This window comes from Spea bombifrons, chromosome 1 (assembly GCF_027358695.1).
Source record: "Spea bombifrons isolate aSpeBom1 chromosome 1, aSpeBom1.2.pri, whole genome shotgun sequence".
NCBI lineage: Eukaryota > Metazoa > Chordata > Amphibia > Anura > Pelobatidae > Spea > Spea bombifrons.
This window is the reverse complement of record NC_071087.1, coordinates 5774191-5799039: the sequence shown is the minus strand read 5'-3', so window position 1 is coordinate 5799039 and position 24849 is coordinate 5774191. Positions and strand designations below refer to the sequence as shown.

General features: G+C 42.4%; 1 protein-coding gene across 2 annotated transcripts in view; it reads left to right on the top strand.

The window, feature by feature from the left end:
- SLC4A11 (solute carrier family 4 member 11) overlaps positions 1–11533 on the top strand; it is a 110602-nt gene extending 99069 nt beyond the window's left edge. For both annotated transcript variants that reach the window (XM_053458105.1, XM_053458106.1), the window contains exons 12-20: positions 285–417; positions 886–959; positions 4634–4883; positions 5013–5119; positions 8373–8541; positions 8759–8932; positions 9451–9646; positions 10639–10808; positions 11092–11533. In XM_053458105.1, coding sequence (XP_053314080.1) covers positions 285–417; positions 886–959; positions 4634–4883; positions 5013–5119; positions 8373–8541; positions 8759–8932; positions 9451–9646; positions 10639–10808; positions 11092–11155 — 1337 coding nt within the window. In that variant the 3' untranslated portion in view covers positions 11156–11533. The remainder of the gene's footprint in view (positions 1–284; positions 418–885; positions 960–4633; positions 4884–5012; positions 5120–8372; positions 8542–8758; positions 8933–9450; positions 9647–10638; positions 10809–11091) is intronic.
- The last annotated feature ends 13316 nt before the right edge of the window (positions 11534–24849 follow it).

Sequence of the window (24849 nt, the reverse complement as noted above, 5' to 3'; positions counted from 1 at the left end):
TTTCTTATATATACGTTTTTGTGTTGTGTATTTTTTTTTTTTTTTTTTTTTTATTTTTACTTTTACTGAGGGGATTGTGGAACAGAACAGCCAACCAGCAGAAGTGGCAGAGGGTAATACAGTGAGGGTATTAAACATGCATGGGATAGGCTTATGGCTCCTGAAGCGCTGAGCGTCTGCCTTCATAGAGATCTAATCCGCTCGCTCGTCGGGTAATTGCGCTCTGATGTCGCTGCCGGTACGCAGCCCGATGTCTGACCCCCCCGGTGTTTTTCTGCCCTCAGTGATCCGAGGAATCTGCGATGACTACAATCTGGATTTTAAGGCGTTTTACGCCTGGACCGGCCTCTGGAATAGCTGCTTCCTCTTCCTCTATTCTCTGTTTAATTGCAGCCTGCTGATGAAGCTTTTCAAGAGGTATTTCCACCCCGTTTTTATATTGATTGGGTACAGGTGGGAAGATTATGTCAAACGAGGGGAAATGTTAGGAGAGGCCAGAATCTAGAGAGTCAAAGTCTTAGGATGTAAGGAAGTGTTACTTTACTGAGAAAGCAGTAGATAAGTGGAACAGCCTCCCAGCAGAAGTGGTAGAGGGTAATACAGCGAGGGTATTAAACATGCATGGGATAGACATACGGCTCCTGAATCTAAGACGAGACCAACGACTGATTAAGGTCTTTACAGAGTAGGCAGACTAGGCGAGGGCTGAATGGGGCCGATCTGCTGGCAGAGTCTGTCAAGAGCTGAAGCATCTTATGGTTTTATCTCAGCGAATCTTGGGGTTAATAACAAGATCCTGATCTAGAACGTGGAACCCAAACATCCAGAACAGCGGAGAACAGCATTTCCTCGGGCTGTTTCACTCTGTGTCGTGTTTCTTCGCAGGTCCACGGAGGAGATTATTGCGCTTTTCATTTCCATAACGTTCGTGCTGGACGCACTCAAAGGGATTATTAAAAGTAAGTAATGGACCGGCGGCTTGTGAAGCGCCGTCGGCTGGCGGGCGCGGATAATCTCCTCTATAGTGATCGGAAAGGAGGATAAATATCCAAAGCGCGGCTTTATTTCCGAGACGTTTCCCCGGAGGTCACCCCGCGTTTATAGAATCGAAAAAAGCACTCAGAAAATCATTAGTGAGATTTGTTTAAATGCAGGCAGTAAATATACGGGGTTTGCCTGGGGGGGGGTCCTTATTAATACACCCAGCTATTTAAAGGAGAAATCCCCTGGGAACCCCCCCCGCGCATTGTATACGGTATTATCCCCCCCCCGCGCATTGTATACGGTATTATCCTCCCCCGCGCATTGTATACAGTATTACCCCCCCGCGCATTGTATACGGTATTATCCCCCCCCGCGCATTATATACGGTATTATCCCCCCGCGCATTTTATACGGTATTACCCCCCCCGCGCATTTTATACGGTATTATCCCCCCCCTGCGCATTATATACGGTATTATCCCCCCTTGTGCATTATATACGGTATTATCCCCCCCGCGCATTATATACGGTATTATCCCCCCCGCGCATTGTATACGGTATTATCCCCCCGCCACGCATTGTATACGGTATTATCCCCCCCGCGCATTGTATACGGTATTATCCTCCCCTGCGCATTGTATACGGTATTATTCCCCCCCCCCGCGCATTGTATACGGTATTATCCCCCCCCGCATTGTATACGGTATTATCCCCCCCCATGCATTGTATACAGTATTATCCCCACCCTGCGCATTGTATACGGTATTATCCCCCCCCGCACATTGTATACGGTATTATTCCCCCCCCCACGCATTGTATACAGTATTATCCCCCCCCGCGCATTGTATACGGTATTAACCCCTGCGCATTGTATACGGTATTACCCCCCCATGAATTGTATACGGTATTATCCCCCCCCACCCATTGTATACGGTATTAACCCCCCCCCACCCATTGTATACGGTATTAACCCCCCGCGCATTGTATGCGGTAATGTAGGTCGATGTGAAAATAAAAAATAAAAAAACCCAACCAAAAAAACGCCGTTGCTGTCAGTCATGTGATATTTTGGGTGACTTTCTGTGCTACAACACGACACTGAGCTGACGCTTTATGGTGATGCTAATGAAGTCCGTTCATCAGAGAGTCCATCTGGGTGATTTAGACTGAGCCATTCTATTGTTCCCCACAGGCAGTATGATAAGGATTCGGGGGGTTTAGTAGATCGGGGATCAGATAACAGAGCGAGGATCATACAAACGGCTGATATGCAGCTGCCTGAAAACTTTATATTATGGGGCAAAAACTAGAACTCCAAAAAATAAAATGGTATCATCGTATCTTTAATCTGACACCGGCGGGACTTCCAACCAGCGGCCGTTGCATCGATTCTGATCTCGTTCCAAAAACATTGGATGAAAAACCGATGAAATGCTCTGAATCTCTGCTTGGCGCATGTTATTTAAAGTGTCCGGTTTATCGGGAACCCCGGAGGCTGTCATTCAACCAGAGGAACTGAATATACGAATTTTTTTCTTTCCATGACTCGTTTCCCTGCTTCTTACGGACTTCTTTCCCAAACTTTAAATTGCCCGTCCAAAAAAACATTCAATGGAACTGATGTTTTTTTTTTCTAATCTAAGGTCAGATATCTGTGTTCTGCCATTGCTTCCACTCAGTTTTATTAATAAATGTGTGAGTGAGGCTTCCGCGAGTGCCTGGATGGCCGTGACGGATGTTGTAGCGCAGGAAGCGGTGTTGAAGCGGCTGGAGTCCCTGGGCACACGAGGTCGGTCGCTTTACAGAAAGCCACCTGGTCAAACCAACCGGCCTCTTCTGCCTCTGCTTCCTCATCCATCAGTGCGGCTCCACCGACCCCCCCCGATCCCAAGAAGATCCAGCGGTGTTTGCTGACCAACAAATCCGCAAAATATTAAAGGAAACAATATTTTTATATATTTTTTATTTTTATATGTATATATTATTTTTGTTTATTTTTATTTTTTTACTATTTTTTTCCCCCCCGTAAGAAAATAGCATGTCTATCTGACGTTGCAGGCTAATTTCTATTGTTGCATTTAATGACTCAGCAGGCCTTCTTAAGGAACCTTAAGGCCTCTGGATAGCCTAAAACTCAATTTAATTTTTTTTTTTTTTTTTATTAAAAAAAAAAAGCTTTTTTTCTCCTTTAAATTCTTTAGAAAGAGGTTTTTTTTTTTTTTTTTGTTTTTTTTTGTTTTTTTGTTTTTTTTTTTAAGGCGGTAGGTTTTGAATATTTTAGTAGAAGACCGAGAGTGGGGATGAAGACCTTAAATGATTGCATAATAATGTGCCAATAATGCGATATGAGTTTGAAAATCAGTGGACAGGTTGCGTCTCCATGGAAACCATTTTCCGTATCGTTCTTAAATAATTGGGGGAAAAAGTGATGGAGGGTAATACTGCCGGCAGGTTCTAGGTTCTCTCCCAAATACCTATTAAAAAAATAAAATAAATTGTAAACCATTTTTTTCTCCAATTGCTCTCCTGTTTTGGGGTAAATAGTAGTGATATTGCACCTGGAATATGCGTCATTTATGATAAGTTTGACATTAAATACATGAATTCAACATTTTTATTCCTGCGACCTTGGCCGGGTCACCAGCACATCATCTGTTTGCAAAACCTGGAAATTCGCAAATAAAAGCGATAAAAAAAAAAAAGTGAACTTCTATAGAAACGTAAGCCGGCGCAGCCTGATCGCGGTTAAAATCCTTGAAGTCAAACAATGCCGCGTTCCAACCAATCCAGTGATTTATCTAAACGCGTCTTTATGCCGGGCGTCCTTGGAAAATACATCTTTTATACGGGGAAAAAAAATATGGATAGTTTATAATGCGGATCTAGTATGACTAAGTTAAAATATATATATATTGAAGAATAAATTCTGCATTTAGATTTATGGCCATTGTTCTTTAAGCAAATCCTATCAATTGTTAATTGCAATTTTTTTTTTTTTTTTTTGAGCAGCATCACGTTGATGCAACTTTTTTTAAAAAAATTTTGATTGCAGCCAAAACCCCCCAAAAATAAATAAATTGCAGGTGAACTTTTTTTTATTTGAAAGCGTATTCAGTGCCTGTTCCTACATAATACAGATCTGTACACTAAATACACCTCTGTAATATGCATTATCTGCCTAAAAACAAACAAAAAACCACATTATGTATACCATAGCAAAGGTAAATTTCTGTTCTCAGGATCTACTTAGTTATTCCTCCCCATTGGAATGCTAGATGCTGAGGGGTCACCATCACGGAGATTAATGGGATATTTTGGTAACGTTCCCATAGCGATCATATACCGTGTAGTGAAGCTGATGTAAAGTCCGGTCCTCCATAGAGTGAAAGAGTCCCTTTGGTTATCAAGACCAAGCCATTCAATTGTTTACTGCAAGGCAGCGTGATAAGGACTTGGTGTAATGTGTCTATGTATGTATATCTTTAAGTATAGAACTGGGATGGTTTTAACCCAGAAACATAACACTTTTTAATTAATTTCTGAAATCCGTGACCGTGAAGGGTCCCCTTTTCGGGTCCGGATTCCTCTCCAGCGTTCCCTTCGCCGATTCCTCCTAGTTAACCTAGTGTTCTGTCTTTGCTCTGTCACAGTTTTTAAGAAGTATTATCTGGAGGTCCCAAACCCCCACGCCTATTATGAGAAGGGATCGTCGGAAACCTTGCCGAGCCTGAACATCACCCCCGACGTGTTTTTCGGGTCGGCCCTCAACGGCTCGCTCCTGCAGAACGACAGCGCGGATCACGAGCACACGCAGCACGGGAGAGAGTCCGCCGTCCTCAGCCTCATGCTCATGTTCGGGACGCTCTGGTTGGGTCACACGCTGTACCAGTTCAAAAAAAGGTGAGCGAGGGCCAACGTAATGACCGACGGGGAGAGGGGGGGATGCACGGCCTCCCCTCCCCCACCCAGTCCATTCATTAATAATGTTATTTTGTGGCCTCTAACGTCCCTGTTTTCTCGACCGTTCAGCCCGTACCTGCATTCGAGGGTGCGTGAGATGCTGTCGGACTGCGCGTTGCCCATATCCGTGCTGACCTTCTCCGTGGTGGGATCGTACTTCTTTAAGGAGATACACAGTAAGTGGCGCATTCTAACCGTTTTTTTCCCCCGTGTTGACATAACATGAGCTGGCGCTGGCCGGGATCGCGTGGGGATATTGTATTAATCTCACAATTAAAGGGGATTAGCGCTCCTTCACTCGCAAACGAGCCCCCCGGCGTTGGTTAATTTGTTCGGAATGGAGGAAATGTTTCGCTTCGGGGGGGTTCCTTGCGGGCTCCGCTGTAACACGGATTAGTCTAATGATGGAAGCGTTCACACGGACGTACTCGCTTTATTCACCGGCGGAATCTCTCGTTTGCGGGATTCTAGAAGTTTTTTGTTGAGCAGCCCAGCTTTGGTCCCCTGTTTGTTAAATAGGGGGGTGGAATTGGGTTACCGAGCCACTTGGGCCACCCAACACCAAGGGGTTAAAAGGGGTTAGAACTGAGTAGCAAATTCCATGTTTCAGGTTTACAGCACGGATCCTACGCAAAATAACCTTCCTCCCGGGTGTGCGCAAAGGGTTAATTTTAGCAGGTGACTCTTTATCTCCAACTGAAATCGCAGCGCCTGCAAACTGTATGAGTTATACGACATGCGCTATGCCGCTTATGATCATTCGGTTCAATTGCCCTGAAAGAATTCCAGATAATGTAACCTAAATGCTACTGTATTCTGGGGCTAATTACCCGCGAATGCTCTGGAAGAATCCCCCTCGTCTTATATTCGAGGTCGTCTTATAATCAGACGTCAAATAGAGATCTGACTGCGAGACGAAGATCCAGAAAATAGGAAAGGAAGTAAAAGCAAAAATGCATTTTTCTTAATCGTGTTTTTATTAAATATGAAGAATAATTTACATGAATTAATATTTACCGGTAAAACTTTTTTCTTATGGGGTCGCTCTTATATTCAGGCTTTTTTTTTTTTTTCTAAATTAATATTCACATTTTGGGGGGGGGGTCATCTTATAATTGAGCAAATACAGGTATATTGCCCCATCGCACTGTCCATCATAAAATATCACGTTTTGAAGCAAGAAGCCCATGCTTATATAGCAAATAAGTAGCCTTTTATTTATTTTTTTTTATGTTTTTTTTTTTTACTTTTTTTTGTGGGTGTGGGGCGGTGATAATAATATAATACCAACCACAAAGAATTAACGTTATCCACTAATAATCCACCACATAAAATGCCCTTTTCTTATATATATTTACCTTCACCTATACAAAAAAAATCTGATCTAAGAAGAAAAACGCATTATCAACAAGATTAAATAGCTTCAAATCTACCGTAATTATATATATATATAATTTAGTATTTATGTATATAATTATGACATGCACAATGTCAAATTTGTTTTCATTTAATTAGTTTTAACACTTCCTTGATTTCCTTGTTTTTATGCAAAATGTCAGTCACTTTCCGAACTTCCTGCGACCTTTTTAACCCTGTCAATTTAGAATGTGTTAGAACCTCCTTGATCTCGCTTAACGGCGTAGTAAAAAGGCTATAATATTAGGGCTTTAGGACTTGTGCTAATTAAAAAAAAAAAAAAAAAATTCCCCTGGTCTGGCCGACTTAAAACTAACTAATTAGGTATGATTCAGGCTCGGCTGGTTTGTGGATTCCGACTACAAAGACTCAATGGAATACATCATTTTGGGAAGTGTTCTAATTTTATCAGTGTATTTTTTATTTTTTATATTATATTTACTAATTTTATATATATATATATATATATATATATATATATATATATATATATATATATATATATATATATATATATGAAATACGCCACAAAAAAAAAATTAAAAAGAAGCCGCGCGTTGGGGGGGGGGAAATGCAATTGATCCCAAACCGTCAAATTTGCATAGTGTTTTTTTTTTTTTGTACTGTAGAGCGCAATTAATGCCAATGATCCGTTGGAGAATTTCTCATGCCCCCGCTTCTTAATAGAGTTCACGCGGAAACAGATTGTTCGTTTTAATGCGTGCGTAAAAAACCCATAAAATTGTGACATTTTTTAATGGGAACAACAAAGACAAACTGGTAAAAAAAAAAAAAAAAAAAATCTTGAAAATGCCCCCCTTTAATTGTTCTCATCAACAAAACAGGATGATGGTTTGTAGCCATCGATGCAGATGTTTGGACGTTAACCCGAGAGGCCGAGGCTTTTTTGGCCGTGGGGGGTTTATTTTCCACATTTGCGTGTGTCATTGTCGAGCGTGGGTGATATCTGGACACACGATGGGAAGTAGCAACTCAATAGGATCTTTTGGCAAAACAAAAACAAAAAAACCACGGAGTAACGTTTCCACCCCAGGAAAAGGCACTTAGGACGGCCAGGAATTGACGCTGTCCTGCGGGGACGCTGGTGTTGTTCCATGATATGCATGTTTGGCAAATACGAGTGTAATTATTTTTATAAGTGTGAAGATAGACGAGGGAACACCTTTGTTCCACAAATTATTCGTTTGTATCCTTTTTGGGCAAAACATATCTCCTATAGCCGGTTTTGTATATTTTAGCAAGTCGATATTTGTTAAAAACCCCGGGATTACTATGCAAAGAACTCTACAAGAGCGAGAGAGGCTTGAGTAGAAGGCTGAAGATAATGGAATGTAGGGTTGACGAGGGAAGCGTGGTAGATACATCATGGAGTAGATGGGAGCTTGGCTGATGGGTAGTAAAGACCCTTCCTGTAAAACGAGAGGTATTTAGGTGCTTTTAGAAATTAAATTTAAACGAATGAGCCGGTGGCTTGCAAATGCAGACCATGAGCTCTCGATTTTCAGCCAGAAGCCTTTGCCTACTGGATCCATAGCATGGTATGGTACGGGGGGGGTGCACGCTCTACTATCTGAATTGTTTTTATTTATTGTATAACAAACCATGTAGTACTTTAAAATGTTGAGCCCGCTAAACCATCTCTGTGGTCCCTCGTAGAGAACAGTTGACCTGGTCTCCACCATGACCTGGTCTCCACCATGACCTGGTCTCCACCATGACCTGATCTCCACCATGACCTGATCTCCACCATGACCTGATCTCCACCATGACCTGATCTCCACCATGACCTGATCTCCACCATGACCTGATCTCCACCATGACCTGATCTCCACCATGACCTGATCTCCACCATGACCTGATCTCCACCGCCATGTTTGCTCACCACCATGACCTGATCTCCACCATGACCTGATCTCCACCATGACCTGATCTCCACCATGACCTGATCTCCACCGCCATGTTTGCTCACCGTGACCTGTCTGTGTCTTGCAGTTGCCAAGTTTAACTACATTGAGACGGAGAGCCTGTTCGTATTGGCCCCCATTGGATCTCTTTCTATGGGCTCCATAACCAGTGCCATGGGGCTGGGATTCCTCTTGTCGATGCTGTTCTTCATAGAGCAGAATATTGTGGCTTCTCTCACCAACGCGCCGGAGAACAGGTAATTTTGCTGCCCGTCCTCATCTCGCCTCCTCTCACCTTTCAGGGGTCCATCGGCTCTCCCCGGGAGATGTGTAAAGGGGTCATTGTGCAAATATTCAATAAAATATTAAGTTCAGAGCCTCTGTTGGGAGAACCTTTCTTCGTTGCGTGATTGATTATGCCGTTAGCCCGCGTTCTAGTTATTAGACGTGTTCTGCCTCTGTTCTTATCATCAGATTGGTTAAAGGTACAGCGTACCACTGGGACCTCCTGCTGGTGGCCCTCATTAACACCGGACTGTCATTGTTTGGGATGCCGTGGATACACGCCGCCTATCCTCACTCGCCCATGCATGTCCGAGCCCTGGCCAACGTGGAGGAGAGAGTGGAACACGGGCATATTTATGAAACGTAAGTACGGACGGAGACTCCGCTTTCACCCGTCTTCAATCTCGGTCTCCGTTCATGGCTTTGCTTTTGTGGGGCTCTCCCATGGAGCCAATGCTTAGGAAGCCTATGGCCAAGCTGTTGTAGCTCTGTCTGAAGGCGGTGGTGTGGTCATCATGCGTACTCTTTTATACAAAATTATTAAATCACGCAATTACCTGCCATTGGCTGCTTCTGTGTCACGTGACAATTTACGTATTCCCTAAGGGGGGGGGAATAAGAATTTTACATGTTTCAAGACGTTTTCCAGCACATGTTTGGCCAACATGGTGGTCTTGACATCTAAATAAAATAAGAATGCTATTATTAAATAATATTATTTAAAAAACCCATAATTTGCATAGATTTGAATCCGTGTTGCCCAAGGCTTGTAAATCTTTGGGATATATGTGACATTTTCCCCAAAAAGTAAAAATAATGGTATATCAAGTCTCTCTGCTTTCCGTTGCCTGTCCGTTGATGTTCCCTGTTCTCCTCCCCAGGATCGTGAGCGTGAAGGAGACGCGGCTGACGTCTCTCGTCGCCAACATCCTCGTCGGCCTCTCGCTCTTCCTCCTGCCGTATCCCCTGCAGTGGATTCCCAAACCGGTGCTGTACGGCCTGTTCCTGTACATCGCCCTGACCTCCATTGACGGCAGCCAGCTGTTTGAGCGGGTGGCCCTCCTGTTGAAGGAGCAGGTACGTCCAGGCTTATTCGTTACGTATGTCTTCCGCAGGAAACGGACTTATTGTGTATGGCTGCCTCTAAACAGAACCGAAAAGGGGGCAGATCAAAGGCGCCATTGTGTAAAGGTGGAGGTTAATAGCACTTTGGGGATTTAGAATGTTTTCTATACGTCGCAGGGTTTTTTCATGGTCTGGGTTAACAGATCAAACGTAATTTAATGTTTAAAGAAAAAAAAAAAAACAATGAATCAAAGAAATAGGCGAGAAAGTTCATGTTTTATTGCTTTGTGTTTCCGGGTGGAGTTAGAGCGTTTTTTGAATGCGTACGGATCGGGTAGAATGTGCGTTAATGAGAGAGTGCGCGTGTTGAAAGATTCCTGGTGTATTAGCTGGAAATGCTTTAAGTCGATGATAACTAACTTAGAAAGTCATAAATTCTGCGTCATCGCTGTAATTATTTGCTTTGCCCCCACCACCTGTCCATTAAGCACATTTTGTTCTGGTTTTCAAGGCCCAATAAATTGCATTTTAGCAAAAAAAAAAAAAAAAAATGCGATGTGTGGGGTTTTTAGTTTTTTGCCCCGTATAGAGCCCTGCGATGCATGCAGACCACCTCCGCTTCTGCTTGGCACTCCTGCCGGGGCTTCTAAGACTGAGCACCGGAAGGTCATGTGATGCCGGCGCTCAGTCATAGAATCCCCGGCAGAGGTGCCGGCAGCAGCGGAGGTTGTCTGTGTGCATCGCTCAGACGTCCACCGGCTGCCAGAGAGGAGGATCCGGGTCCCCTGCAGCGCTGCGGAGGATCTGGATCTTAGTCTTATAGTCAGACCTGTATTTGAGGTCCGATTATAAGACGAGGGGTATTTTCAGAGCATTTGCTCTGGGAAAAAAACCTCATCTTATATTCAAGTAAATACGGTATATACAGCTCACGCTTATATTTTATTCTAACGTTTTTTTGGTTGGTTTTTATTAACTTCTCCCCCCTCTTTCTCTCTATGCAGACGGCGTACCCGCCAACTCATTACATCAGAAGAGTCCCTCAAAGAAAGATTCACTACTTCACAGGGCTGCAGGTCCTCCAGCTGGTGATTCTCTGTGGGTTTGGGATGTCTCCTCTCCCGTACATGAAGATGATCTTTCCTCTCATTATGATCGGGATGATACCCATCAGGTACGGTAATCGCTCACATCGGTTCCCTGGTCATTTTATTGCGGTTTCACTTCAATTCTATGCAAAAAAATTGGACACCTTTGTTGGTAGAGAGGTGGGGGCAGGGCCATGGGCTGACCATGACATATTAAAGCTGGGATATGATGTCATAAAACAGGAGAACGGGGACACTTGCCGAAAGTTGGGAGAGTTGAGAGGTATACTTTTAATGAAGAAGACATGTGATGGCTTTCTTTTAACGCCATTATTATTTTGTATAACGTGCTGATCTTGCGTTTTTTAGATACAACCTACTACCGAAGATCATCGAATCGAAATACCTGGATGCGATGGACGCCGAGCACTAGAACGGACAAACCACCCTGGGAATCCGGCGGAGGAGTTTTTTCTTCCCCGGCTAAAAAGAACTGTCGTAGTGTCTTACGGAATCCGGCGACTCTGGATCTGTACGTAGAATGTATGACCAAAGCCGAAATCAGGTGACTTTCTTAAAGAAAACTATCCAAAGGCTGACGAGTTTACACGACGCGGCTACGGGAAGCCACCCAAAGATCCTGCGCGATGCTTCATCTCATGCTGTCTCTTGCCCTCGGATATGAAAAGAGAGAGAATTTTTTTCTTGTTAATTTTTTTTTAAGACTTTATATCCTGAATGAACCAAATCGTCGACTTTTCTTGGACTGAGAATATTGTTTGAAGGATTTAAAATGGCCAGGGGGCCAAAAGGGAAGAAAATATATATATATTTTTCTTTCTCCGACGAGCCTGGCAAAATATTTTTTTTAAATGACTTATAAAGTGATGTCGCTCAACAAAAGGGGGGACTGCAAACCGTGGATTCCGGGGGGGGGAGGGGCGGAATTCCTTTTCGTTAAAGGCAGAAGAACTGGAGCCCCCCCTGCCTTTCAGTCTCTACCAATCAACCAAAAGTGTTCTCTATATATATATATTGTTTAGTTGCTACGAAATATTGTCATAGAGTTTAAGCTATTCGAAAATTTAATTTTGCTGATTTTTTTTTGTTTTTGTTTTTTTTTGTTTTTTTTTCCGTCTGAAGTAGAGAAGAAGAAAAAAAAAAGTTGTGAATTTGCACAGCGGCAAACGTGGCATTATGCAGAAATTCACTCGGATACCAGCACTTTTCAACTCCTAAAGCTTTTTTGTGTGTTTTTGTGTGTATGTATGCGTGTGTGTGTGTGTGTGTGTGCTATTCGTACGTGTGTACGTACACACATCAGCACACGCACGTCTGACCGTGCATTTAAAATGCAGATTTATGTATAATGTTTATACAGCACTAGTGAAACGTAACACGCTAGCGTTTTTATAAATGACCTCCTTCTGGAAGGCCAGGCGGCTGCGAAGCTTAAAAGACGTCGAAGGAATATTCACTTGTTTCCCGGGATCTGGACGGTTGCCGGGAAAGGTCTGACTATAGTTTACACAAATGCTCGGGACCCCTAGTTGGAGTTGATGACCGCTAGGCGAATGTTAAATTGGCTTCCCTGCGTTTTCGCCTCTACGCTCACAATGCACCGTTATCCTTAAAAACTGCTTTTTTCCCATTATTTGTATAAATATATATATATTTTTTTTTTTTTTTTTTTTTAAAGAATGATTTGCATCTCAAACCATTTTTTTTGCAGGACTATCTTAAGGGTGTCTTTATGCCGCGTCTCACTAGATCACCAAAATAATCAGTGTCCTCCTAACTAGACCTCGGTCAACGATGAGCGCGGGATAACCGTCTGGTCTAAAGCAGCTTTTTTTTTTTTTTTTATTTTTTTTTTTTAATAAAACCTAGAGGTCGAGGGGGTCCGGTCCATTCCATCTCACCAAAGACGTTTTCATTGTCTATTCCGTAGCGGCGTTGGTTCAGCCGGGGGCGTCCGAACGCGGCGTCTCGCCACAAAGTGCAGACGCGGCGTCCTCTCGTAAAATAAATAAATAATAATAAAATAAATGAGCATTTTTCTATCCGAACGTAACGCACAACTGGCTCTACTACGATATAAGTCTACATTCTGTAGTATCTGACGTGAATTTTGCATGATGGTGTCAACGTACGGCTGAAAGTTAAATTTTTAAGAGAAAAGGCTATTTTTGTGTGAATATGTAATACGTCGGTTCGAGGTCAAAACTCGATTCTGACGCTCGGGGGCAAAAACTCTCTCTCTCGCTGTTCTTGTTCTGTATTTTTTTGCTGTGATGTTTGTTTGTTTCTTGCTTTGTAAAAGTTATATGAAACCTAGTTTCTTAAGACAGCATTTTATGATATGTGTTGGGGGAGGGGAGTTGGGGACCCCCAACGATCTCTTCTTGAGCCTTGAGCATGCTGCCGTCTATATGGATACTAAGTATCACTCTGCGCGCCCGGCTCTTGCAAATCTTGCACATTCAGACACCGCGGGAAACTCAAAAAAAAAAACATTCCGCGGTGTGTTGTGCATTTAAACCGTAAGGTCAGTAAACTAGCTTTTCAAGGCTTATGAGAAATGCTTGCTCCAGGGCCGCCTTGCAGGATGCATCTTTCATAAAACAAACCCCTTAAGGTGTCACCCGGCTTGTATGGGGCTAGAGAAAGTGGAAGTGTTGGGAAGGAGACGAGCAAAAAAACAAATGATCCTGTCTCTTCTCTTCCGTGGCTTCCGGATAGAGAGAATGGGAGCGAGCGGGAACGGGGCGTAGTGAGCCGCGCGCTCTTTCTCCGAGGGGTTTTTAATCCTACGTGCTGCTTAGGGGGTATATGCTATGAGCGGGTCTATTCTGTATATATTTAAGATGTTTGGAAATCAAAGAACAGAGCACCGAAGAAAATTATATTAATAAACAATGGTTTAAAACAATAAGAATCTGGAGTCTTGTGTTGAATTAAATGGATGAATTATTCATTTGGGGGGGCAGGAGGTGTCCGGGGGTCATCTGATGTTCTAATGGGGTCCTTGGGCAGGACTCTGTTGTTGGGTCCCTTTCATATGTTTAACATACACATGAGATCGCACAAAACCCTGTGTTATATGGTGACTCCCATTAACGCATCGTAACGAGGCATTGTGACCAACTTTTATTAAAATGATACATTTTATATACAAATATGCATCTGTTTGTCTATATGGAGATTAAATTAAAGGCGCACATCTTGCGCCTCCTCTTAAGCTATAGTTTTAATTGTGTTTTAAATCTTTTAGTTACTGACGCATTCTAATTTTTGCTGTTTCTATCTGCTGTTGGGATTCCAAGCTGGTTACGTATTATCACCGATATACCAACTCGGGAACGTACTGAGAACGTTAGTAATCAGCCAAGTGAACCGCATCTGTTCTCACAAACTGGGTATCCCTCACAGCAGGAAGCACTCCCTGCTCACACTGCAGACAGGAAGTGTCCACGGGAGAAACCACTTGAGGCGGGGGAGGATAGAATCTATTCTCTATTTCTATTCTAACTTTCCCTATTTTCTCTGCCTCTCATGACCTCCTTTGACACACAGGGGTCAACCAGAACATTTAAACATGATCAGTAGAAAAAAAGGTTGCTGTGGTCCGGTCTCTTTATGGTATAATGGCAGACGTCACCAAGAGTATTTTGTAGAGTAATGGAGCCCGATTCAATGACCTGTCAAAAAGTTAAAATGAAAATGTAGGCAACATGTGGAAATCATACTGCTTTGTAATCCGCTCCCGGGGCATAAATCCACAAGACGATGGTGAATCGCTCTGATGCATGGGCACTATGTGGCCGGAAGTATGATCACCACTCCTAATTTTTGAGGTTCAGCCGCACTCGTTCCTAACAGGTGTATAAAAAATAGGCGGCCGTCTCCGTAGACAGACATTGGCGGTAGAACGGTTTGTACTGGAGAGCTCAGTGACTTTAAACATGGCGCTGTGCTGTTATTGTGAAGTTAAGCGTCTAGGAGTAACCGGTCATCCACGAAGCGGTAGATCGCGCACACTCACAGAGTGGAGCCGCTTAGTGCTGAACGGATTGGCGATGGAAGTTCCCATCTCTTACTGCGGGGTCCCAAGCTGCCCCTGGAAGCAACGTCACAGGCGCTGTGTGCCGGGAGCTTCGTGATCAGTGTGCACAGTGCCAGGCGTCTGCTGGATTGGTGGAAAGCGCATCAACGCGGCGGTGGAAACTTGTGGAAAGAACCAGAGCCTGTGATCTTATAGGGACGGTAAAGCTTTTTGAGGAGTATAAGGAGGGCTTGTGTAGGTTATGTTCTCCAAACAGCGTTGGGGGGGGGGGGTAAGTGTATCAGGGTGAGGTCCAAGCTATTTAGTTCCAGTTTGCCGGTTGTCATTGTGATGGTAACTAAACCGGCGCTTTTAAAATACAAAAGAGGCAAAGTGAACCGGAATACATTGATTGTACTACACCCAGAGCCTGATGTGTAGCTCACGGTCCATTCGGATGTGCGTATGATCCAGCAGCTGCCTGTCTTACTCGGCACCGGCGGGACCTGCCAGGGACCGGTGCGTGCCTCTTCCTCGCCAAAACCTGTGAAGAGCATTTTGACATCTTATCCCAATGCTTCCTTCCTGAGGTCATCACTCCAGAGGTTTCGGGGTTCCTTACAGCCGGGGTTTTCTGCCGGGTTTGCCATTTTTATTATTAGTCGCACCATAATCATAAAGTATATGTTTTTTTGTTTATATCCGCCTTTGCTTTATCATGTAACCGGGTGACACAAGCAGAGAGGTTGACGATAGGTGGAGAATAAATCATTGCCATAGCAACAAAAAATAAATATTTCCACCAAAGAGAGAAAATATGACTGTCAGAAAAAGATTTTTTAAAAAAAGTTAATTTGAGTATCCTAAATCTGTCACGTTTCCGTTTTTTAAATGAACCAATGGTGATTGAGATGTTTTAACACCAAACGTCTTGGTCTAGGACTAGGTTGTAGGCGTCTTGGCGCTTAGAACATTCTTCATTCATTCTTTTACTGGTTGTTACTGGTGTGTAGAGGACTCAAAGCACTGGAGCTCTATCCAGGAGAAGGGTTCTGTTCTGCCATTTTTTTCATGCGTGGGCCCTGACGATAACCGAGTTGTGGGTCAGAATGTTGGTTAAAATTTTTAGATTTTATATATTAAATACACCGATCAGCCAATAACATTATGACCTCCTGCCTAATATCGTGTCGGTCCTCCTTTTGACCGGTCGAGACTCGGACTCCGCTAGACCTCTAAAGCTGCGCTGTGGTACCCGGCTCTCCAGGTAAGCGACGCAGCCGTCCCTCCCCGTGATGTAAAAGAAAACGGGATTCATCAGACCGGCCGCCTTCTTCCATCTTGTAATTCAAGAAATTCATTTTATCTTTTCCGACCCGGCCTTTGAGTTTCTGCTGCATCCATTAGCGTTCGCGGTGGATTAGAGTGCTAGCTGCAAAAGTGTCATAGATGTTAAGTAGGGAAATGTATCGTTTCTCTTATCCCACCGGAGATATCACTCAATCACACGAGCTCACGTAGGACCTCGGAAGGGTGGCGGAGATCTGGGAGTAAATTAATGGAGACCTTAATTTCCAGAGGATGGGAGAAAAAGATGGAAATCTCCACGGGGGGGACAATGTTCTACATCAGACATTACTCTTCTGCGTGTCTTGACATTCTGGTCATGTGACTGCCTATGACATCACTAATTCAGGGAACATTGCACACTTCGTGACCTCAGCAGGTGGAAAGTGGCATGTACCGCCGGCAGGGGCTGTGAGTATTGAGAGTAGGAGTTGCGCACAAATGACTCTCTGTGCTCTCCCAGCCACGAAGCTACGGATCTCTGTATCCTTCAAGAGATCTATCAGTTGTTTGCCATTCCCTCTATAGACTACTACGGAAGAGCCGGCACAATGGACAGACAGAGACGAGCTTTTATTTGTTAGATTGGGCCGATCAATGCTCTCGGTGAGGCCGAACTCTATTGATTCATCACAAAATGGAGCAGGAGTATTTAATTAGCTTAATGCTTTTAGACTTTTTACAAAATGTTTAGTTTTGGCGCTTCGTTCGGGGGCCGGTGAGTCGCACGCGGCTGGGGTGGCGTGAATTTATCTGGGAATATTGATCCTGCTGAGATCAGCACGGAAAATAACACGCTGAACAAGAGCGGAATGGAATTATGTTTCTCAGTCAATCAATAAAGCCGTTCAAGTGGAAATTATGGCCATTTCACAAGGCTCTGTGTTTCTCAAAGAGGGGTGTAATAAGTGTTTATATCCATCGATGGGGTGACAGTGCCCTCGTGTGGCTGTTGGTGGAATTACGAACAGGGCGCAGGTGGGTTTGTTTTTTTTTTGGAGAAGGTGTAGAGGCAACTGGGGAGGACTTAAACGAGTCAGAATTCTGATTTTCTATATTCCAATAACTAAAGAAAGCCTTTGAAGAAAACATTGGAGTCCAAAAACTTTCAGGTCTAGAATTTGCCCCTCACCCACCAAATAGAGTGTAAGCTCACAAGAGCCGGGCTCTCTTCTCCTTCTGTACCAGTATATTTAGCGTCTGTTAATGATACTTCCATTCGTATTCACTTTCGCTGCAACCTATTGAAACAGCGCTACGGAGTCTGCTGGTGCTATATATATAAATATAATGTAAGGTCTATTGCTAAATAATCCGATATAATGCGGGGCGAGTATGGAGCGATGCCAGGCAGTCAGGCCGTTGTGGGACTGTGCAACCATGGAGTCCGTTTTGGATACCTGGGGACTCTCCGCTTGTTCTCCGGGTCGCGGAGTGGAATGGTATGATGAGATTCCATCATAAGTAGTTATTTGCCCAACTCGGGGGAGGTAGCCAAGCGGAACATCAGACTGATAGGAGGCAGGTGAGGTAAGTTGTCCAGCCATCACAATGTGGCCCTTGTCAAAGTCGCTCAGATCCTTACGCTGACCATTTTTCCTGCTTCTAACTTTGATGACGAAATGTTTACTCGCTGCTCATGTATTCCCCCACTGGCGCCATGATAACAAGATTATCCGTGTTATTCACTTCACCTGTTAGCGCTCATAGGGAACATATACAGATTATTATGTTAAATTATATTATACCAGACAGGGATCATATAAAGATTATTATGTTACAGTATATTACTGTAATATAATAATCTGTATATGTTCCGTGCCTGATATAACATAATATACTGTATCAGGCAGGGACACATATTCAGATTATTATATTACAGTATATTATGTTATATCACGTAGGGGACATATACCGATTATTATGTTACAGCATATTATGTTATATCACACAGGGAACATATACAGATTATATTATGTTATATCACGGTGGAAACATATATATATAGATTATTATATTACAGTATATTATGTTATATCACGCAGGTGACATATACCGATTATTATGTCATATAACACAGGGAATATATACAGATTATTATATTACAGTAAATTATGTTTTATCACGTTGGGAGCATATATACAGATTATTATGTCACAGTATATTATGTTATATCACGCAGGGAACATATACAGATTATTATATCACAGTATAATATGTTATATCACGCAGGGAACATATACAGATTATTATATTACAGTATATTATGTTATATCACGTAGGGGACATATACCGATTATTATATTACAGTATAATATGTTATATCACGCAGGGAACATATACAGATTATTATATTACAGTATATTATGTTATATCACGTAGGGGACATATACCGATTATTATGTTACACTATATTATGTTATATCACGCAGGGGACATATTTAGATTATTATGTTATATAACACAGGGAATATATACAGATTATTATATTACAGTAAATTATGTTATATCACGGTGGGAACATATACAGATTATTATATTACAGTATATTATATCACTCAGGGAGCATATATGGATTATTATATTACAGTATATTGTTATATGATGCTGGAAACATATGCAGATTATTATGTTACAGTATATTATGTTATATCATGCAGGGAACATATGCAGATAATTATGTTACAGTATATTATGTTATATCAGACAGGGAACATATACAGATTATTATATTACAGTATATTATGTTATATAACACAGGGGACATATACAGATTATATTATGTTATATCACGGTGGAAACATATATATATAGATTAGAATATTACAATATATTATGTTATATAATGCAGGAAACATATACAGATTATTATATTACAGTATATTATGTTATATCAGGAAGGGAACATATACAGATTATTATGTTACAGTATGTTATGTTATATCACGCAGGTGACATATACCGATTATTATGTTACAGTATATTATGTTATACCATGCAGGGAACAGATACAGATTTGGAATAGAGGATTACAGGGTAAATGGCTCCGGCGTGATATTTCAGTTCTATCGGCCCACGCGTGACTTTACACAGAATACAATCCGCCCGCCGTCTACAGGATTCCAGCTTCCCATGAATGATTTACAGACAACTCACCCATTATACAGTTTCTATTATTACCATATAGATGAAATAATGAAATAACACGTTAAAAAAGGGCAGATTCTCTGGGTAAAGGGGCAGATTCTAATCTGGCAATCGGTGGGTTAATATATTAGGGTAATATCTGCCCTGTTATCCCGCACTCGCTATACACGGCTGTAATCTGAACTAAAATATTATTATTCTGCAGAAGAAATGCCGGTTTCTATAGCATACAGGCAGATAAATGTATATACGCTGCGAGATGGAAATGGTGGCCACATTGATTATCGAGGCAGAGTCAAACAAGGGAGCCACTTTTCCGTACCTCCCAATAGTCACAGTTATGAAAGGAGTTATGTTTAAATCTCCCATTGTATTTCCCTGTACCACTTCTGCTGGGAGACTGTTCCATGTATTTACTACTGTATCAGTAAAGTTTTATGACAGTTATTTTAGCAAATAAAGGACGGATTCAGATACATGGGAACTTTTAGCCTCTGGCTACCCGGACCCCACTCTTGCGGGATGTGGCCAGGACTACACACGGGACACAACCAATTTAAAGGGAGACCCTGGAGGGGTCGACCCAGAGAACCGGCGATTCTCACAGGGTCCCCGGGCAAAACCTGAAGAGTTCCCAGGTATGCAAACTGTTAAAAAATGAAAACCAAAGAGATGCTTTGTGTAAATAACCAGCGACCCTTCTGTATAATACAGGAGTTTTCACCCAAATTAACCCTTCTTACTACGTCGTGTGAATAAAAAGAAACTCTACAAGCTGCCTGGTGTGACACAAGCCGGGGCATTTACCAAAGTGTGAGAAGCTGGATGAGTTTTTGCCCCATAAGAAGGCTTTTTCACTTTAATTAACCCCTTAATGACAAAGCCAGTATGTGTACGGGCTCAAAATGCATTGTTTTCAATGGGTTTTGGGACCACCCATTGTCCTTAAAGGATTAAATTGGGGATCCTCCTTTTCATGGTGATACTTAATACTTTCATGGATCATCTTCTAATGGACCGCTGAGGTTTCTTCCGCTGCAGAGAGTGTCTGAAATGCCCCCAGTGGTTCAATGATGTACAGCAACGAATTGGCAAAAGTGTGCCCCGGTATATGTGTAAAGGAAAATATGTCGGGTCCACGATCATCCGCAGGATTTTCTCCCACCGCAATACCCCCCCCCCTCATTGTCTACCTTCATTGGTTCAGTAGAGGGGATTTTCCTGCTCGGAGGGAAATGTCGGCTACCCATTAATAGGAAAAATGAAATGACCAGTAGTAGTAGCTACAGACCAGCATGTACCAGCAACATAAGAACTTCAGTTTACAATAGCTGGGGTGGTAAAGATTAGCCACAACTACCCCAGTCTAGATTGTAAGCTCACGTTCCCGGGGAGAATATAACTTTGTTCTGAACATTGAACGTATGATGATGACAGCTACGAGCTGTGAAACTCCGCTGTTACATTAGATTTGAAATAACTATTTGAAGTTCAGTGTATGAGTCTCCCCTCTGGGTCCAAATGCTGGACTCGGGGTCAATAATGATTTATTAATGGAAGTCATTACTGTTCCGGCCATCAGGGAAGATTTATTCAGACGGCTCATTGTGTCCCGCCATGTCTTACATGATGAATGTCAGGTTCAAGCATTTTGTGGCAAATACATGCATGGAACGAACTTTGCCCCTGAAACAGACGAAGAAATACATTTGGAGTTCAATGCATTACTATATTAACCATTCAATGTGTGCGCAATTCCGATAGGCTTGCAACATAGTAACAGATGGGAAAAAAACACAAGTCCATCGAGTTCAATCCAGAAGAAAACTAAAACCCCACGTTAAAGCAAACGTACCCAGAGATTAGGAGCAGTGTCTGGTTATTTATTTATTTTTAACGGTCTGTGCTGTTTCTTGTCCTGCGAAAAGAGTTTTCATCTTGCTCTAGAACTTGTTACAAGTCAAGGTTATGAGTAACAGCCCCTGAAGGTCCAGTGTTCACTACTGCCGCCATGTGGCAACTATTATGTACTGCAGATTCTCAGCGGTCACAATAGAAAGACAAACCGGCTTGTTTTTGGACAATCTACTGGGGTGAGCTGGACACGAATTGACCGGTTTTCACACGTCATGCAAAAGGACCACTGGGAAACCATTAGACCTTACAGAGGAACACCCACCATCATTTTCCTGGTATCACCATTTCTTTTCATGATAATTCCCCTTTAATGTAAATGGTGGCTTTGGATATCAAGAAGAAATAAGAATAAAAAGATACAACTTAACTTTTAGTAAAATAAAATTTATATTATATCTTTTAATAAAAAATATATTTTAATTAATTTTTTTTTTATCTAGGAATATCCTTATTTCTTCTTGATTAAATATCTATATTCTGGTTACCCACATTGATATTCCTCTCTAGTGAAGCTCTTTAGATTTAGTCCTCCCCAAATATTTAATTATACAGTTGTTCAATCAAGCTTCCCGCCTTTAATAATTAATAATGAATAAATGGGGGACCCCAAACCCGCTATTTAGCAGGGGAGCTCTCGTTGTTCCCGTCATAGGCAGAGGAGGCGGAGGGGGGGGTGTATGAATTAACTAGTCCCTGACCGTTTTCCTCTATCCCATCTGCTATTTGGATGGGGCAGGGTTGCTCACTTCACTCACCCTTATCCTATTGCTTGATTACTTATGCTTAATGGGGCATAGGTGGGGTATTAATTTTGGGTGATATCCAAGGCTTACCCCAGGGCAGCGTCACCAGCCATCTCCCCTGAGCCACCATCCTTCTGAGCGCCGGAACATGACATCATATCCCGATGCTCTATCTAAGGATACGCGTTGGTGGACAGAAGTAAACTATGGAGGCTCTGCCGACTCGGCACATTCCTCCATAGTGCTAATGGCGAGATGATCGATCTTCTTTTTCTATCCCACTCTTACCCACTACTCCAGATGCCCGTGTCTTGGACCTTTTCAGAAGATCCCCAGCGCAGCCAGCTTAGGACAACAGTCATGACACAAAATATCAAAGGGATGCTTTTCTGTAACAAATGTTGCAGATCCTTAACAATAATAATCCAATCTTATAGGATTTTCTTCCTATTCGTTATTGCTGTATAATAAGCTCATTGCGGGTGCCTAACCTACGCCCGCTATTATCGCTTTAGATTTTGCTATTGTTTGGACTTTCAGCGCACTTATCAGCCGCTCGCTGTTTGGGTGAATAATGTTCTCGTGAACAGCCACCTTCATAAATCTTGTACGACCGCTATAAATATTTAAGGGAGTCATTCCATATTCACCGGGATGCTCATTGTTCTGGATCACCGGTTCGATACGTAATTCTTGCATTGCCGTGAAACGGAACCGGTATGACTCATATCTGTTCAGTAAAAGGATGCAGAATGCCGCTCCCCAGGCTTACTGAAAAACGGTGGTGTCGGCTGTCGTGTAAATAATGTGAATCGCTCAGTAACAATCTACTTTCACAACTTATTACATGAACCTATTTGAGACGTGGATCCCATCCGTTTGCGGAACAGACCAATAGAAAGTCCCTTACTGCATTACATGGACATCACAGGAGAAGGTCCCTGGGCATCTAACCTTAATGTGCTTGACCACATCGAAGCACCACGTCGCTATAATGCAGCACAAAACAAAGCTACAAAGCTCCATGGCTGGATCCATTCCATGCGCTACACAATCCGATTTCTTAAAGCAATGTGTTAGATCAGAATTGCTACTTCTTGCATTTTTTTTCACTCTTCCCAAAAAATAACGGCTAAAGATATATTTACATTCCCATACGTATCTATATGGTACTAGCTCACATAGTATGATATAATTATTATTTTTATTATTTACTGTTTTATATGGCGCCATCATATTCCACATAATATATATATATATATATATAATATATAATAATGTATCAAAATGCGCAATGTACGCTTACAGTATGTAATATAATACTGATAATACTGATAATATAAAAAAAACTGTAAGACTTCCCTATAAGAAGCTGAAATAAATTGTATCTGATTATTGCCTCTAGATGGCAGTAAATGACATAAATCCGTACACGCTGCTAAAACTGTATTTTTAATAAATATATGCTGAGCTAAGTTCAATAATACTCTTATTTCCTATTTCTATAATATATCTAGGGTAGGAAGAACATCCCGAATTCACAATCCCCTGTGTGAATTTGCAGAAAATGAATATATATGATGTCATACTCCAACTCCTTTTCCCTTACTGTGTAGAGCCGTTCATAGGGAGATTATCCACAAGGACACTACTTGGGAACCTTGGTTAAAGGGAGCCCTGCCAGGGCCCACAGCATGAATTGCAGTCTAATTATTACTATTATTATTATTAGTATCTTTTATTTATATAGCGCCAACAGTTTACGCAGCGCTTAATACAATACATATATTCCAGGGATATGACAAGACAAGGGTTGACAGACTAAGACAAACCGATACATTTGGTGGAGAGAGCCCTGCTCGCAAGCTTCAGTCTCATTAATCCTGGCCCACCTCTGAGATCCACCAATCAATGTGTATGTATTTGATCAAGAAATCAATCATGTGCAAATGGGCCAGATACGATTTGGATTAATTTTTCAGTTTGTATTTGGCTAATTCGTTTTCGGGCAACGAATTGCGTTCTTTGCCCTTTCGGTTTGGCCAAAAGTTCAAGGGGAGTTTTAATTCCACGAATTATTGCCCTGAGTTGAAGTTAGGGCAAAATGACGACGCTTTAGTTTTCTGCCTCTCTGTTGGTTGGAGATCAGGGAGAGGACGTCACCAGACCCACCACCATATTGCCGTGAGTTCAATGAGGCTTTCAGCGACTTCCTCTCCCCTGATTGGATCGGGGAGAGGACGTCACTGCAAGTGCTGCCGTTTAGAGCAGGAAAAACGGCCAGACTAGGGTCTGATCTGCCGACAAATTCTATGTTTGTACAATGTGATTAAATATCCCTTTGTGAATACCTCCTTCAGGCTGTAACCACAGATGATATCCGCTTAGTAGGGTCCATGCATAGGAGAAGATAACAAGATATAGCTTAATATGATCTTCGCACCAATACAGGGAACACCCAGGCTAAACATTCAGAAAGGGATGACGGGAACAAGACTTTGTAAGTATCCACACTGCTTAATAGATAGGAGAAGGGCCATGACTATTGTACCGTCAATGTCGGCGCCAGAGCCGGCCTTAAGTGTTCTGGCGCCCTGTGCGGACTACTCCTCTGGCGCCCCCCCATCCCAAAAAAAAGAAAGGAAAAAAATACCCCCCTGCCCCTTATCACTATCTAACCCCCCTTCCCCTTATCACTATATCTACCCCCTATCCTTACTTACCTTGTTGCCGGAGTCCTGTGGTGGTCGGCACCGCGACGGAGTCACGGAGAGTGAGGGGCGCCGAGCGGTTGCTGAAAACCTCACGAGCAATCGCTCGGCGCCCCTGCCCGGGACTTAAATGAAAACACTGTTTTTTTTTTGTTTAACTTTATTTAACATCCTCCATGTTAAAAAAAGTTAAAAAAAACTTTATTTAAAATAGAGG